The sequence below is a fragment of the Acomys minous genome (genome assembly GCF_964271855.1).
Source record: "Acomys minous genome assembly, chromosome: 16".
Classification (NCBI taxonomy): Eukaryota; Metazoa; Chordata; class Mammalia; order Rodentia; family Muridae; genus Acomys; species Acomys minous.
In genome coordinates, this window is record NC_140498.1 from 16,471,546 (window position 1) to 16,489,390 (window position 17,845).

Below are 17,845 nucleotides of genomic sequence, written 5' to 3' on the forward strand. Positions count from 1 at the left end.
CCCAGCCCTGCAGTTAGCACTGGGCATGTGGCATCTGGCCAGTAGTAGCTCTGTGCCACGCCAGAACCAGAAGGGTCCTGCTGCAGAGCCACCCACTCTCCCTTAGAAAGGCAGAGTGATCCCAATTTTCAGTGTAAACAAAGACCAACCCTGGCCGGCCACGCTCACTCTGCCTTCCTCCGCCCTCACCCGTCCTCTCCGGCTTTATTTAAACCAATGAACAGGTACTGCTTGTTCCAAAGGACAAAACCAACGAAAGCTACCTAAACGTTGTGTTTAAAGCATGCTTCCGGATGTTTTAACTCACGCATCATTTATCTTTTCGCCCTAGACTACAGAGGAGTCTTGTGAACTATGAGGAGACTACTATGTACAGCCTGGAAACATGCCCAAGCGCTTGGTTGAGGACGCACGCAGTGTGGGGCAGGTACTGGTCACGCTTGTAACAACAGTCCTAGTGAGGAAACCATGACAGAGTGCCCCACCAGCCCTGGCTTTATGTCTGCGTGCATAAGGTTTTCCATAGTTTTGAGTTGTTGTTTTTTTTAAGATTTTATTTTATGTTTAATTATATCTATCTGTGTTGTGTGTCTGTATTTGAGTATGCGCACATGAGCACCAAGTTCCCCTAGGAGGCCAGAGAAGAGCACTGGAGCTGGAGTTCCAGGTGGTTCTAAGTCCCCTGATGTGAGCGCTGGGAACTGAACCTGGGCCCTCTGCAAGAACATTCTGTTCTCCCGCAGGGCAATCCCAGTACTCGGGAGGCAGAGACAGGTGGATCTCTGTGGGTTCGAGGCCAGCCTGGTCTACAAAGTGAGGCCAGGATAGCCAAGGCTATTACACAGAGAAAGCCTGTCTCAAAAAACAAAAACAAAAAACAGAACAACAACAACAACAACAACAACAAAAACCCAAAGAACCATCTGTTCTCTTAACCACTGAGCCATCTCTCCAGCCCCTGCTTACACACATTTTTTTTTTAAAGTGGACAGGCTCTCTTTGGAAACTATCAAGCAAGACAGAGCATCTCCTCATGGCTCTAGCCCTATCTCATTCTTCCCCTTAGTACATCAAGATGTGTGTGAGTGTGAAAGGGTATGATGCGTTCATTGATCTGGGGTGGGAGGAGGGTGTAAAGAAAGACAACTCACATAGCCAGGGTGACCTTGAACTAGCTAAGAAGCCAAGGATGACTTTGAACTTCCCATATACCCTAACATGCCGGGTTAATGCAGTGCTGAGAACCAAAGCTTCATAAATGAGGTAGAACTCTACCCTTTGAGCGCTAACCTGAGCCCTCGTTCATTTTTATGCTTTCTTGTACGTTACTTAGAGTCATACGTGTAAACTTGAAATTCATCTTGCTGACTGGCTCGTCTGTCTGAGACAGTCTCCTGCACGTGCATCCGGCTGGCCTCAGATGTTCTCTTGTAGTCCCGGGATGACCCTGAACTCCTGACCCTCCTCCCCTTTCCCAAGTGCTGGGCACGCACCTCCACAACCAGCCTGAAATGAGATTGTTTTTTATTGAATAGTGCCTCAGTCGCTTAGTGTCTGAGGAAAGCAACCTGAGGAAGAAAGGCTTTATTCCAGCTCACAGTTCCTGCCGACCACAATCTATAGTGTCAGGGGAGGCATGGCAACCAGAACAGGAGGCAACTGGTCACATCTCGTCCACAGTCAGAAAGCGGAGAGAGATGCAGGCTGTGCTCAGCTCGTTTTCATCTTTTAATTCAGGCCAGGACCCAGGACAAAGAATGCTACTACCCACATCCAGGGTGGGTCTTCCTACCTCAGTCAACCTATCCTTTTTTAATGGTTTGTTTTGTCTTTTCTTGTTTTTTGTTTTTGTTTTTGTTTCTCTCTATATAGCCCTCTCTGTCCTGGAACTTACTATGTCAACCAAGCAAGATCTGCCTGCCTCTGCCTTCTGAGTGCTGGGACTAAAGACATGTGCTTGGCCAGTCAACTTATTCTACAGTGTCTCTCACAGACATGTGCCCCCCACCCCCCCAAAAAATGTGCTTTCCTTATTATTCTACGTCCTGTCAATTTAACATCATAAATCAGTCATCACAGTCAGGTATTTCTCTTTTTTCCATCTTGGGACACACGGACACTTCTCATCAATGTTCTCTGATGGGGATGCTTTAGTTGGCCAGTCCCCTCGTGGTGGGCATTTAGTTTGTTCTCTTTGTTATAAGGTTAAACCCAGAGACCACTCAGCACAACCAAAGTTCAAGTCTGTATTAGGCCTACTGGTAATGGCCAGGAGAGAAACCCTTCACGGAATAGCCAGAAGGAATGTTATAGGGAGTTTTTAGCCACAAAGAACAGGTAAAAGGACCTCCTGGTTGGCAGTTGCAGGGGGAAGCAAGCAAGCAGTTTAGCAAGAGCCAAGACCTGAGTTCAATCCCCAGTACCATAAAGCAAAGAGCAAGCAAACAAACAAACATCAAACAGAAGCCCACAGAGCAGAAAGAATATGGTAACTTTCCAAATTTAAGAGTGCAACACATAGGCCTGCCTGGAACCAACTTTATAATGGGGATGTCATTAAATTGTAAAGCCTTGGATGTGAGGGGGAACATGTATGAAGAGAGATCTGAAAACCACAGGAGAAGAGGTCATTGCCTCCCTCCCCAGTGTGTTGAAAGAGGAACAGAGTATTGCTGTAGAGGAATTTTAGTTCAGAACATGCCTGTTCTGACAAGAGGTCACATCCAAAGACCTTCCAAGTCTGTGTGATCAGGCTGGAATGGAAATGTGCCTTTAATCCAGGAGACAGAGGCAAGCAGATCTGAGTTCAAGGCTAGCCTGGTATAGAGCAAGTTTTAGGTAAAGAAAAGCTTAGGTCCATGCCTGGTGGTACAACCCTTTAATCCCAAACAATGAAAGCAAAGTTAGTTTGTAGAAGGAAGCACCCAAATTTGAAAGTGATGTCTAAGCCAGCTGTCATGGCCCATATCTTCAATCCCAGCACTCAGGCAGGCAGAGGCAGGTGGGTCTCTGTGAGTTCGAGACCAGCCTGGTCTACAAAGCGAATCCAGGACAGCCAAGGCTACAGAAAACCCCTGTCTTGAAAAACAAGACAACAAAAAAACAAACAAAGTGTTGTCTAATTGAGTGGCAAAAAAGATGACCAATCAGAGGAAGATTTGACAGACTAGGCTACACTCAACACTCAAGGGTAGAGAGAGGAAACAGAAGCTACTTATGGGCAATGCAGAGAGTGAGAGAGACGAGGCGGCTTTACCAGGAGAGTTTTACGGAGAGAGGCTGAAGGCTGAACAAGCCAGAGAATGAGAAGGAGCCAGAAGATTAGAACAGATTATTTAAATTAGTTTGAGGCCTAGCAGAACAGTGCCAGGGCTGAGAGAGAAGCCAGATTGAATAAATCAGCTGGGAGAGGAGAGTGAGCCAGAGCAGCCGAGTTGAACCAGCCAGCTCAGCGCTCAGTAAGACAAGAAATGGTGAGCTTGTTAAGCAGGACGCCTCAGAGACAACAACTGCAACCGGCAAATGAAAGTTACTTGTACGTGTTGCCGCCTTTGTCATCTGCCCAAAGTGCCTCCGAGAGTCTAATCTGTAGGAAATAGTCACACAAACACACCATGTGCAAAGTTTATAAGAAGGCCAGCCTGAACTCTCCAAAATGACTAATATAAAACAGGTGTATCTGCATGCAAAAATAGTCCACATTGGGGTGGGGGGGGGGAAGAGTAAAGAGGTACATCCAAACATAACATACAGCTTTGGAAATATTTTTAACAAAAAAAAAAAATGAAAGTTAAAGCCACACCTACAATCCCAGCACTTGGAAGACAGAGGCAGGAGAGTCAGGACTTCAAGGGCAGCCTGAACTATACAGGAAGTTTGAAGCCAGCCTTGCCTACAGGAGAACATGCTCCCCATCCCCCCACCCCCCAAAAATTATATTTGTGAGATTATCAAGATATCTAAAATATAGGCTACATATTTGATACTAGTTGATTTCTGTCTATCAAGGATCAAGGAAATCTGCCTGAGCTATTTCAGGTAGGTGTTTCATGACTTTTGAAATTATCACTGAAATGATTCTGAGTGTGTGTGTGTGTGTGTGTGTGTGTGTGTGTGTGTGTGTGTGTGATGAATATATATATATATGTGTGTGTGTATATATATATATCCAGAATGAATATATATGAATATATCCAGATAAAGATATATGTATGTATGTGTGTGTATATATGTATGTATATATATATGTGTGTGTGTGTATATATCTTCAAAATGTAATTTGGGGCCAAAGGTAACTAAGAATAAATTTCATTAGAGTTTATGGATATGAGTGGTTGTGGTAATGCTGGCACTATCAGGGCAGAAGCCAGAAAATCAGGAGTTCAAGGTCACACTTAGCTACCTGGCTAAGCACAGGCCAGCCTGGGCAACATGAAGACCTATCCCAAAAAACAAACTATCTATCTATCTATCTATCTATCTATCTATCTATCTATCCTTTTCCTCCCCCAGGTATGTTGTGAGCTTCCTGTTGATTGTCACTCAGCTGGGCTTCTGCAGCGTGTATTTCATGTTTATGGCAGACAATTTACAACAGGTAAAGAGGGCTCTTCTGGGCAGGGTGGAAAGGGAACAGCCCTCCCTATGCTGGGGCCGTCAGGGGGACCATAGCAATCGAGCATATCTGCCTCATAGTAGGACCACAGTTGGGACCAGAGCAAAGCCAAAGCCATTTGGCTTTATCCCATGAAGCTTCTCAGATTGTCACATGCAAGATGTCTAGCAAGCTGCCACCGTCCCCTCATCACACGCCTAACTTGAAACAAGCCAATCAAAGCCTTTTTTTTTTAAAATGGCTTGTGAGGTTGAGCTGCACACCCAGACAGCCAAGAAGAGCAGTGAGCGGTGTGACAGAGGGACTTCCCAGCCCAGCCCCACTTCGACCACTATTGTCCATAAAGGATGTACTTATGTCATTGAAACTCTTTTCTAGTCACGTGAAGGGGGGAAATGTCACCACTTCACAGGGAAGAAGAGACTGTCTATCAGACAAAAAGACCGTTGGGCCTTTGGGTTTTGTGGCACCCAGCATGTCCGGTTGTCAGAATCACACGCACTACAGATAATGCGGCTAGATTTGCCAAGTAAAATGCAGGATACCCAAAGCCAGACACAGCAGTTCATCTCTGTAATGCCAACATTAGGAAGGTAGAAGCAGACTAGTCAAAAGTCCAAGGTCATCGTCGCCTACACAGCAAATCGGAGGCCAGTGTCAGACACATGAGAACCCAGCTCAAAAAGTAGGGGTGAAGGCATAGCTTAGTCAGCAAGTCACTTGTCTTGCAAGCACATGGGCCTCGGCTCCATCTCCAACGACCCACACTTAAAAAGAGCTGGGCTTGGTGGCCTGCAGCTGTAATTGCAATGTTTCGGAGGCAGAGACAGATGGGGATCTTCTGCTCCCTGGATGGTCAGCCAAGCCTCACTTGCCCAGTACCAGGCTTATGAGAGACCTGTCTCAAAAAACAAAGTGGAGAGCTGGGTGCCTCAAATCCCAGCACTCAGGAGGCAGAGGCAAGCAGATCACTGTAAGTTTGAGGCCAGCCTGGTCTACAAAGGGAGTCCAGGACAGCCAAGGCTACACAGAGAAACCCTGTCTCAAAAACAAGAACAACAACAAAACAAACAAAAAAACAAAGTAGGCAGGGTTGGAGAGATGGCTCAGTGGTTAAGAGCACTGGTTGCACTTCCAAAGGACCTGGGCTCAATTCTCAGCACCCACATGGCAGCTCACAACTGTCTGTAACTTCAAGATCTGACACCTTCATACAGACATACATGCAGGCAAAACACAAACACACACATATAATAATAATAATAATGATGATGATGATGATGATGATGATGTGGGTAACACCTTAGGAATAATACTGATTTTGTACTCTGAAGCCCCACCACCACCAGGAACACACATGCATAAATGCACAGACACACAGAATGCCCTCACCTATGGGGCTGGAGAGATAGCTCAGCCATTAAGAGCATCTGTTGCCAGACCTGGCCTTGGCTCCCAGAACCTATGTGGTGGTGGCTCACAGCCATCGGTAACTCCAGCTTCAGGGGATCTGATTCCCTCTTTTGACCTCTTCCAGCACCAGGCGTGTACATGATGCAGTTACATATATACAGGGGGAAAAATTCATACAGATAAAATTAAATAAATCTTTAAAAATGTTTTAAGGATTCATTTATTTTATTTTTAAATGTATGAATGTTTTTCCTGCATGTATGTATGTGCACTAAATGTCCATGGAAGTTAGAAGGTGTTGGTACTCCTGGAACTGTGCGCCACCATGTGGGCTCAGGGAATTGAGCTCAGGGCCTTTGTACGAGCAACCAGTGTTCTTAACCACTGAATCATTTCTCAATCCCCTTAAAAAATGTTTTAATTTTTAATTTATTATTATTATTATTATTATTATTATTATTATTATTATTATTTTGGTTTTTCAAGACAGGGTTTCTCTGTGTAGCCCTGGCTATCTTGGACTCACTTTGTAGACCAAGCTGGGCTCAAACTCACAGCAATCCGCCGGCCTCTGCCTCCCGAGTGCTGGGATTAAAGGCATGTGCCACTATGCCCGACCCCTCCCAAAAAAATGTTTTTAAAGACATCTGGCTATATTGAAATTTCACATAAGTCATGAATAATATCTTTCTGAGGCAGATTCTAGAAATCACCTAGGCTCAGTTGATCGGCTGAAATCCTAATTGAAACGACTCTCAGTGACTCACCATTGATGTACTGCCTGTCACTGTGTCCCTTCGGCAGATCATAGAAGAAGCTCACTTCACCTCCAACGTCTGCCAGCCCAGGCAGAGCCTCGTGATGACCCCTGTCCTGGATGCTCGCTTCTACATGCTCACCATCCTGCCCTTCCTCATCCTGCTGGTGCTTGTCCAGAACGAACGGGTGTTGTCCATCTTCTCCACCTTGGCCACCATCACCACCCTGGGCAGCCTGGCTCTGATCTTTGAGTATCTCATCCAGGTCTGTGTCTGAAACCACACAGAAGGGGGTTGGGGTCCAAGGCTTCTGAGGCATGGCAGGGGGTATGGGCATGGTGGGATGGTGAAGATGAGGAAGGTGGCCAGGCCCCTGCTCTGAGCTTAGGTGATTTCTAGAAATACTTCTGTCTCCTGAGCTGGGAAAAGCTAAGCATCATCATCATCAGCACGCTCATCTTCAGCATCAACGTCATGTCCAGTAACAGTGAGTCACTAGGAATTTAGTTGCTGAAATGCCTTCTGTGAGCCAGTGTTGAAGCTGGGGATTTTGTGACTCAACAGCAAGAGGTAAAGAAGGTTGTCACACTTCTGTCAGTTCAGCAAATAATAAGAAATACCACAGTAGGGAGACGGGGAGAGGGCTCAGTGCCCTAGCACGAGGACCTGGGTTTCCATCCCCAGTGTCCACATGATAGCCTAGCACAATGGAGCACACATGTAACCCCAGGACTGAGAGAGTGAAAGGTGGGTGGGGGATGGGGGCTCACTGGCCAGACAGTCTAACCGAAATGGCCAGGTTCAATAAGAGACTCCAAAGAGGCAGGTGGATCGCTGTGAGTTCGAGGCCAGCCTGATCAACAAAGCGAATCCAGCATAGTCAAGGCTACACAGAGAGACCCTGTCTCCAAACAAAACAAAACAAGCAAACAAAAGAGAGAGACTCTAACGAATGATGTGGAAGGTATCTGATATCCACCTCTGGCCTCCACAGGCACCGGCATGGGTGCATGCACACCTACACATAGACACCATGAGTGAGTACACAAGTGCTCACACACATAAAACATACATGGGACATAACAGCACTTGGTCAGTGGACAGGAATATGTAGGGCTGGCTAGATGGCTCAGGCACTTGCCACCAAGCCTGAGGACTGGAGTTCCATCCCCAGAATCCACAGAGTGGTAGGAGAGGGCTGAATCCCACGAGTTGTCTTTTGATTTCCACATGTCCATCCTGCCACTCCCCGATAAAGTAAATCATGTAAAAGGTTTTAAAAGCATATATATATATATATATATATATATATATATATATATATATATATATAGAAAGAGAGAGAGAGAGAGAGAGAGAGAGAGAGAGAGAGAGAGAGAGAAAGGTGGTAAAGGAATTTGATCTACTCAGTCCAAGGGCCTTACAATCTCCTGGATCTTTTAAATAAAACAACTGCAAAATACCAGCTTTATCCCAGTTTCCAGAAAAGCCCCCGAGGAGTACAAGCAGCAGGTGAGCCGATCTTTCTGACTGGGCCAACTGGTTTACCTTCCATCACTGGCGATACTAACATTCCACTGTTGCTGCTGCATTTCTTTGATCATGAAAGTCTTCGGGATTATATTACTGTCCCGTTGCTGCTATAACAAATAACCACAAATCTGGAGAGTTTGGGCTTTGTCTTTCTAGCTAAGGATGACCTTGAGTGTCTGATCCTCCTGTCTTTGCTTCCTGAATGCCAGGCTTACAGACATGCACCATGACAGCATGCTGGAGATTGAATGTGGGGCTTTGTGCCTGTTAGGCAGGCATCCTACCACCTGGTTAGACTTTTTTTGTATTATTTTTGCTTTGGCTTATTTTCTTTGGTTTCAAGGTATTTTTCTTGAAACAGAGTTTCATAAAAAAACCTATTCTGGCTTCAGGCTTCTTTTGGGGTTTTTTTTTTTTTTTGGCTTTTTTGTTTGATTGTTTTGCTTTTTTTGAGACAAGGTTTCTCTGTGTAACAGCCTGGCTCTTCTGGACTCACTTTGTAGACCAGGCTGCCCCCCACCCCCAAACTCACTGAGATCTACCACCTCCTCTGCCTCTGGAGTGCTGGGACTAAGGCACGCACTACCATGCCCTCTGGCTTCAAACTTCCTAAGTATTGGAAGGGGACCTTGAACTTCTGATCTTCTTGCTTCTCCCTCCCAAGAGCTGGGTTTACAGGCATGTGTCATCACATTTGGATTTATGCAGAGCTGAGCATCAAACTCAGGTCTTTATCCATGCTAGGCAAGTGCCCTACCAACTAAGCTACACCCCCAGCTCAAAATTGGCACAGATTTCTTTCATCTATGGTGCTGGAGGTCTCGCTGAGCTAATCCTCAGGGCTATATCCTTTCCCAGAGAGCCTGGTTTCTTTCCTTTCTAAGCATGCCTTGGCCCATGGCCCTTCCATGGTTAAAGCCAGCAACAGTAGGCTGAGTCTTCTAATGCTTGAGTCTTGTTTCCTCATCCATTCCTCTGTTCTTCTTTTTAAAAATTTATTCATCTTTTTAACTTAATTTTTTATTAATTCACTCATATTACATCTCTATTGTTATCCCATCCCTTGTATCCTCCCATTCCTCCCTCCCTCCCACTTTCTATGACTGTGACTGAGGGGGACCTCCTCCCCCTGTATATGATCATAGGGTATCAAGTCTCTTCTTGGTAGCAATTTATTCATCTTTTAAGGGCCCTTATCTGACTCAGATAATCCAGAGTCATCTTCTTGTGTAAGGTCATCAGCTTAGTATCCTAAGGTTCTTTTGAAAAATCTGATTTCTAGCCAAGTGTGGTGGCAGGCACCTGTAATTCTAGCACTTGGGCAGCTAAGACAGGAAGATAGCTTGGTCTACTAACTAAAATACTCATCGTCATTACCACCACCACCATCATCATCATCATCATCAGACCAGTTCGGTGGCACACACCTTTAACCTCAGTACTTGGGAGATATAGGCAGGCAGATCTTGTGAGTTTGAGATAAACCTGGTCTACTAGTTAGTTCCAAGGTAGCCAGGGCTACATGGATAGACCAGGCCAATAAATACATAAAGAAGCATAATCTTCTCACAGGTTCCTGGGATTATGATGAAGATATCTTTGAGAAGCCTTTATCCTACCTAACTAGAACTATTATGAATCACTCCTTCCCTGGCTACAGAGCAAGTCTGAGGCCAGCTTGGGATACCTGATATACTGACACACTCCCTCTAGCTATGGTGGCTGCTATGCCAGCTGACAGACTGCACAGCCCCAGGGGGATGCTGGGAAAGAGGCGTTAAAGGACAGGAGCAGAGGACAAACACCCTTACCTGGGCTGTGAGAGCAGCTTGCAGAGTAGCCTTGGGCAATTTCTTTCTCGCTCTGTTCTGTCCGATCCACACTGAAGATGAGATTTCCCACCGCCTCCAGGTAGAAGCTCCTAAGTCCACCAGCTGAAGAACAGACAAACAACTGCATAGAAAGAATGGGGAGAAAGAGAATAGAATATTACCTAGGCCAGGCATTGGTGCTGCACGCCTTTAATCCCAGCACTCAGGAGGCAGAGGCAGGCTGATCTTTCTGAGTTCCAGGCCAGTCTAGCCCATAAAGTGAGTCCGGGACAGCCAGGGCTATTACACAGAGAAAACCCTGTCTCGAAAAAGAAAACAAAGAAGAAGAGTATTACTTAGCATTAAAGATATTAAGAGAGTTTTAAAATTTTTATTTTTGTCTCTCCCCTGTCCGTGTGTGTGTGTGTGTGTGTGTGTGTGTGTGTGTGTGTATGTGTGTGTGTGTGTGTGTGTATGTGTGTGTATGTGTGTGTCCGTGTGTGTGTGTGTGTGTGTGTGTCCGTGTGTGTGTGTGTGTGTCCATGTGTGTCCAGAAGAGGGTGTCAGAATGCGTGGAGCTATAGTTACAGGAGGTTGTGAGGTACCTGATGTGGGTGCTGGGAACTCTAGAAGAGGGGCCTTGGGGCCATCTCTCCAGGCCCAGGAATGAGATTCTAATAAAAGCTACACTCTGCATGAACCTGAAAAGACAATAAGCCAAATGAAATAAGCCAGACCCAAAAGTTACAAGCTCCTACTCACAGGAAGTGCTTAGAACAGTCTTGTTCATCTAGATAGAACATACACAGATGTTTAAGAAGTAGAGGACAAAGAATCATTCAGAGTTCCCGTTTGGGTTGATAAGAACCTTCTGGTGATGAACAGTAGTGGCGACAATGTCACAGAGTGAATATACTCAGTGGGTAAAAATGACTATATGGAAATTTTGGTGTTACCATAAAACAATAAATGTAAATAAATTAGACCGAGGATGTGGCTAAGTGAGTAGAGAGCTTGCCTAGCATGCAGGAGGACCTGGGGGAGGGGTCCATCTTCAGCAGAACATAAAACCACACCTGATAGTGCACACCTGTGATGCCAGCACTCGGGGTGGGGGGTGGGGGCCAGGTGGGACAGGGGTGTGGTGGGGGTAGAGACAGGAGGATCAGGAATTCAAGATCTTCCTCAAGGACAGGTAGAGTTCAAGGTCAGCTAGACCTGGGCACATAGCCTGTGCACACAGCTCTGTCTCAGAATAAATTAGTTAATTAACACACTTTTTTAAAAGATAAGACCCATGGCTCTTTACACTATCTCTGTCATCAGGCATGAGCCGAGATGACCTCCCCCATGGCAAAACCAGTGCCTTTCCTCTCTTTCAGGAGCTCCCATGGCACAGCAGCCTGCCCTTGGTTGCCAGCTGGAAGACTTTCTTGTTGTTCTTTGGCACGGCCATCTTCACCTTTGAAGGCGTGGGGATGGTAAGAAGGATGAAGTGCCCCCGCAGAAGGGACAGCAATGATTCCCCATGTCACCCTAGCAGAGTTGTGGGCAGTGCAGCATCACTCTCAACTTGCCCAATTGCCTGCCTATCTTTCCTGGTGAAGGGAATGTTGGGTACCTCCCAACTCAGACCACACCTCAAGATCCCAAGACAAAGACAAAGATGTCGAATTTACTAATCAGCCCACAGGGTTGAGCAGGGTGCTGGGACAACAGCAAGCATGAAACAAGATGAAGGGGGAGGGAGCATGTGGAGGAGTGTGGCCATGTGGAGGGGTGTGGCCATGTGGAGGGGTGTGGCCATATGGAGGGGGTGTGGCCATGTGGAGGGGTGTGGCCATAACGCTGATGTGATGATGTGGAGAGCGTGGCCACATGAGATAATGATATAGAAAGGCATGCTCAGCTGGGGGTGATGGCTCACACCTATATTCTCGGCACTTGGGAGGCAGAGGTCAACGTGAGTTCGAGGCCAGCCTGGTCTACAAGGTGAGTGTAGGACAGTCAAGGCTACACAGAGAAACCCTGTCTTGGAAAAAAATGGAAAGAAAGAATGAGTGAGAAAGAAAAGAAAGACATGCCCACTTGGTACAGCTCTCAGGAGGCGGGGTGGCAGGGAAAGGGTGTGGCTGTATGGAGGGTGTTACCATGTGAAGTAGTGATGTGGATGATGTAGCCTTGTAAAGGCTGCTGAGTCCATCCACCAGGAGAACACCTGTGCTTATAAGAGACCCTACCATGGCCGCTTTTTTCCTTGTCTTTCCCAAACCCTCTACTTCCAGGTTCTGCCTCTCAAAAGCCAGATGAAGAATCCACAACAGTTTCCTGCCGTACTGTATCTGGGGATGTCCTTTGTCATCTTCCTCTACATCTGCCTGGGGACTCTGGGCTACATGAAGTTTGGCTCTGACACTCAGGCCAGCATCACTCTCAACTTGCCCAATTGCTGGTAGGAACCTGCCTGCCTCAAGTGGGACAGGGAGGCGTGGGGGCAGGCTCATGTGGGCAGGTTCACACACCAGCAGGGTCACGTGGGCACACATGGAAGAATTAGGTTTAGCCGAAGAAAAGAACTGTTGACAGTGTGTTAATTACGATCATGGGTGAGTTTGATAACCCGGCACTGTGCTCCATCTCAGTGTCTCACAGCAGCATCCAGCGTTATCATTGAGGATTCCGAGGAACAAATACAGATGTCAGCATTAGAGGCCTTCAGTGATCTTTTCAGCTCACACCGGGAGTGGAGACTTGAGTCTAAGTTTGGTCCTAAAATGCAAAGGTCCTAAGATGAGTGATGTAAGGGCTGTCAAGGAAACAGAAAGTGAAGGCTGCACAGTGGAGCATTTGTGCAGATTGTCTGAGACTCTAGATTGAATAATTAACAACAACAACTTTAAAATATTTAAGATAGGGTCTCACGTAGCCAGGCACGGTGGTGCACACCTTTAATCGCAGAGGCAGGCGGATCGCTCAAGTTCGAGGCCAGCCTGGTCTACAAAGTGTGTCCAGGACAGTCAAGGCTACATAGAGAAACCCTGTCTAGAAAAAAAAAAAAAGTGGGGGGGAGAGTCTCATTTCTCATGTAGCCCAGGATAACCTCAAACTTCCTTTGTAACCAAAGCTAGCCTTGGGCCCATCCAATCTGTCTGTGTTTCCCAAGTGCCGAGATTACAGGCATGCCTACCACACCTTGGTAAAAATAAATAGATAAATAAATAAATAATTTTAGGCACGTACCACATTGGACTGCTGCTACTTAGGCCACTGGGCAGCCCCAGCTGGAACTCAGCCTTCGATCATCCATTCTTTCACCATCCAGGCAACGTCCGTAGGCGGAGCCTCTAGAGGAGGTGTTGGACTCCTAATGACTAAGTATATGTCCCAAAGCTAATAGGATCCACGTTCTGGTTCCTCCACTGCTGTGAGTGAGCCTCCAACCCTTCTGCACAGTAAGGCTTACATGCATGCCTCTTTGTGTCAGTCAGGACAGCTTCATAGTGCTGTCACATGAGTGCTTAACCCTTTGTTCACACCAACCCTTTATGGGATGGCCCTGGGCTCTCATTCTGATGGATGGACCACACTCCCGGGTGTTACTGGTTGTCATGACAGAGCCATTGAATGCCTCCTGCCCCCTAACCCTAACCCTAACCCTAACCCTAACCCTAACCCTAACCCTAACCCTAACCCAAGCAGCAGCAGCTTAAACTTCTAACAAGCTAGAAGAGGCAGCCCTCCTGTCAGACTTCCCAGGTAAGGACCTAGAAATCTTTGATGAATAGCACAGATGTAACTACTGCACTCCCTGGCAGAGTGTCTGTGAACAGCACAAAAAATACTTAGAAAAGTGCTGGACATGCAGCACGCTCTGTGTTTGCTGTTTTTGTTGCTATGGTCCTTACAACCTTGGGCTTTCAGGTGACAATCATGTTTCCCAAAGCCAAAGCAGTAAAATGAGGAAAGTGTCACCAGCCTCACACTCCTCGCTGTACCCTGCTAATGACCCGATGAGATCATGAATGTGGAATTCTTTGAAGTTGTGTCTTTTTTATGTGAGTGGGATATTATCTTAATATACTGCTCTGATTCTTGTCTGATTGTGCTTCCTCTAGCTATCCCTGGCAGAGCCTTTTCACTGCAGGGGCGGGAGCTAAACACGTGCGTGTGTGGGCGGTGAGCTCCAGTCAGTATGCGTGAGCATGTATGAGTGAGCAGAGGGAAAAGGAGCTCACTCTTGAGGGAAGCCTTGAATGAACAACCCTTCCCAATAAAAACACCAACAATTCCAGAAAAAAAAAAGAGGGGGAAGGGGGTTGATAGGTATACAAAAAACACAATTTTGTACCCAAAATGATTGTCAAAACATACAAAAGAAACACCAGTTTAAAATTTTACAATGTTGGGGCTGGGGAAATAAGTCAGCTAAGTGCTCGCCACAGCGGCTCGAGGCCTGAGCTTGACCTTCACCACTCACATAAAAGTCTGGCTTTGGCCAGGCGCAGTGGTGCACGCCTTTAATTCCAGCACTTGGGAGCCAGAGGCAGGCAGATCACTGTGAGTTCGAGGCCAGCCTGGTCTACAAAGCGAGTCCAGGATAGCCAGGGATACACAGGGAAATGCTGTCTCAAAAAACAAACAAACAAACAAACAAAAAAGTCTGTCTTTGGAGGTATATGTTTGCAATCGTGGCACTGGGGAGGTGGATCCCTAGAGTGTGCTAGTCAACCAGCCTGGCCAAACATGACTCAGTGAGAGTCCCACAGCCCACCAAGAGGCCCCCTCAGCAAAAACAAGGTAAGAGCTCGACACCTCTACATGCCTACACACACATGTGCATACAGGAACACGCATAATATTTTGGCCATTAGGAATTCATAGGCTAGGATAAGAGGGTAGCATGCCAATAGGCCTTGAAGTTTAAAATCATAGCTGGGTAGCCAGGAGTGGTGGCGCATGTCTTTAATCCCAGCACTTAGGAGTCTGGACTTCAGTGAGTTCAAGGCCAGCATGGCTGGGACAACTAGGGCTGTTACACAGAGAAACCCTGTCTCGGAAAAAAAAAAATAAAACTAAATAAATAAATAAGAATCAGAGCTGGGTGGTGGTGCATAGCTCAGTGGTTGAGTGCTTACTAGGATACACAAAGTCCTGGGTTCAATTCCTAGCACTGCATAAACCAGAGTGGTGGCTCACGCCACTAATCCCAACACTTGCAATGTTGAATCTGGAGTTTGAGGTCATTCTTGGCTGCATATCAACCTTGAAGCCTGGGACGGAGGATGAGACCCAGTGTCAAGAAAAAAAATGATTTAAAAATCATTTTTACTTATGAAGTTGATGTGCAGATAAGGAATATGTAGGTGTGTGTGTGTGTGTGTGTGTGTGTGTGTGTGTGTGTGTGTGTTATGCTAGGATAAGCAGATGTGGGATATGTGGGTGGGTGTCACATATGCTAAATATGCAGACATGAGATATGTGGGTATGCATCATGTGTGCTGAGATAGGAAGATATATGTAGAGACAGTCTTTGCTGCATTGTTTTCTTGGCAAAAGACAGAATAATCCAAGTTTCTCATTAACTGTTGACTAGGTGAAAAACCAAAAAAATCTCTGTGATTTTAAATAGAAGTACCAGGCATATGTGCACACACAGGGAACAAATTACAAGAAGTATTTGTTTATTTATTGTTTTGAGACAGGATCTTATTACATAGGCCTTGTTGACCCGGAACTCACTGTGCACACCAAGCTGGCCTCAGACCTGTGGCAATCCTCCTCCTCCTGCCTCCCAAGTGCAGGGATCACAGGCATGTGTCACCACACCCAGCCTTATCTTTGACGAAATAACACAGGTCAACAATTCATAGAGATGTCCTACTGTGCATCTATGGGTGTATGTGTGGCTCCCCCACTTTCTGTTTAAGATTGTCAGAACAGGGCTGTGCATATGGCTCAGTACCAGTGCACATGCAAACATGAAGACTCAACTTAGGACCCTCAAAACCCCATAGAAAAGCCTGGCACAGTGGTGCACAACTGTAATCCCTGAGTCCCTAATAGGCAGAGACAGAAGAATCCATGGAATGTTTGTGGTGCAGCTAGTCTGACATATGCAGCAATGATGAAAATGAGAGAGATGCTGTTCCAGACATGGTAGACGGCTAGAACAGACACTTGAGGTTGTCATTTAACCCCCACATATGAGTCATGGCAAGCATATGTGGCACGCACACGCGCACACGCACACACACAACACACACACATACATTTTTAAAAAGTCATTTTGGTTTTTGAGACAGGGTTTCTTTGTGCAGCTTTCCTTTGTAGGACTCACTTTGTAGACCAGGCTGGCCTTGAACTCACAGCCATCCCCCAGCCTCTGCCTCCCGAGAGCTGGGATTAAAGATGTGTGCCACCACACCTGGCTCATTTTTTTTTTAAAAAAATTTTTTTTAATTTCTCTGTACCTAGATTATTTCTAGAAACTGAAGGAACTGCAGTGAGAATCAGGGGTGGGGAAGATGGTCTTGGCTCTGTGGCTGCTATACTGTGAATTATACATGAAATTAATAATTTTTTAAACATAAGGTCCCTGTGGCCTCAGAACCTCCAGGAATGTGTGCTTCCATAGGCCTCCCATGTCCTCTCTGATCCAGTCTGACCACAGTCCCGGGCTTCTGACCCATGAGGCCTCCGATGAGTCCTGGGCTACCTTCCCCAAAGCCTGGTAGCATCTTACATCCCTTCAATGTTCTCTCTGCAGGTTGTACCAGTGGGTCAAGCTGATGTACTCTGTTGGCATCTTCTTCACCTATGCCCTTCAGTTCCACATCCCAGCTCAGATCATTGTCCCCTATGTTGTCTCAAGAGTGTCTGAGAACTGGGCTCTGTTCGTAGACCTAACCGTGCGCACAGCCTTGGTCTGCCTGACCTGTGAGTAGAAAAAAGGGGGCTTATTCACCCGGACCTATGACGTGTGTCAGACCTCAGTACAGCGCGTATCCCCAGCAGCCTTGGTTCTGCCACTTGCCTCTGTGATCTACAAGATATTTGTCTCCTTCCTTCTCACCTTCTCACCTGAAACGGGCTTAGAAAACTCTCACATGAGGAATAAGCCAACCCGAGTCCTATCGCTTAGGGAGTGAGCACTAACTGACTCACAGGAGAACGCAGGGTCTTTCCCACTCAGCCACTTGCCTGCTGACTGGTCATTATCCTGGTACATCTAACACTCACTCACACCAACACTGCATTGTTGCCGACCGAGGGAGCTATGGCCCAGAGAGAGTAAGTCCCGTCCGTCCCCACATCACACAGCTCGTGACAGAGTAGGATTTGATAGCCTAGAGCCTGTCTCCTTCCTGTTTTATGTATGCTCAAGTCCCACTGTCATCAAGTCACTGTTTAACTGCAGATAAACCCCAAAGGGGTTGATTTGTTGAAGACTTGGGGGTTATTTCATTTCTCCTCCCTCCTTCCTCTGAATTCACCCGCCCATCCGTCCAGAAGGCATTGCTTGGGATATGAAACATTGGAAGAAGGGCTAGGCCATCCTTTCTCTGGAACATTCCAGGAAGAGGGTCAGAAGAGGTGCCTAGGAGAGAAAAAATGAGCAAAAGATGTTTGACCCAAAGATATGAAAGCAGTGGTCGTCTGCTGTTTGATTATTATAGCATGGAATGGAGGAGACCCTTAGCGTTGGTGGGGAAGGT

General features: G+C 46.4%; 1 protein-coding gene across 1 annotated transcript in view; it reads left to right on the plus strand.

Moving 5' to 3' along the window:
- The window catches only part of LOC311586421 (proton-coupled amino acid transporter 3), a 31,770-nt gene that overhangs the window by 11,074 nt on the left and 2,851 nt on the right, over positions 1-17,845 (plus strand). The window contains exons 5-10 of the mRNA XM_084762408.1: positions 332-427; positions 4,513-4,597; positions 6,833-7,051; positions 11,513-11,611; positions 12,416-12,582; positions 16,897-17,066. Coding sequence (XP_084618534.1) covers positions 332-427; positions 4,513-4,597; positions 6,833-7,051; positions 11,513-11,611; positions 12,416-12,582; positions 16,897-17,066 — 836 coding nt within the window. The remainder of the gene's footprint in view (positions 1-331; positions 428-4,512; positions 4,598-6,832; positions 7,052-11,512; positions 11,612-12,415; positions 12,583-16,896; positions 17,067-17,845) is intronic.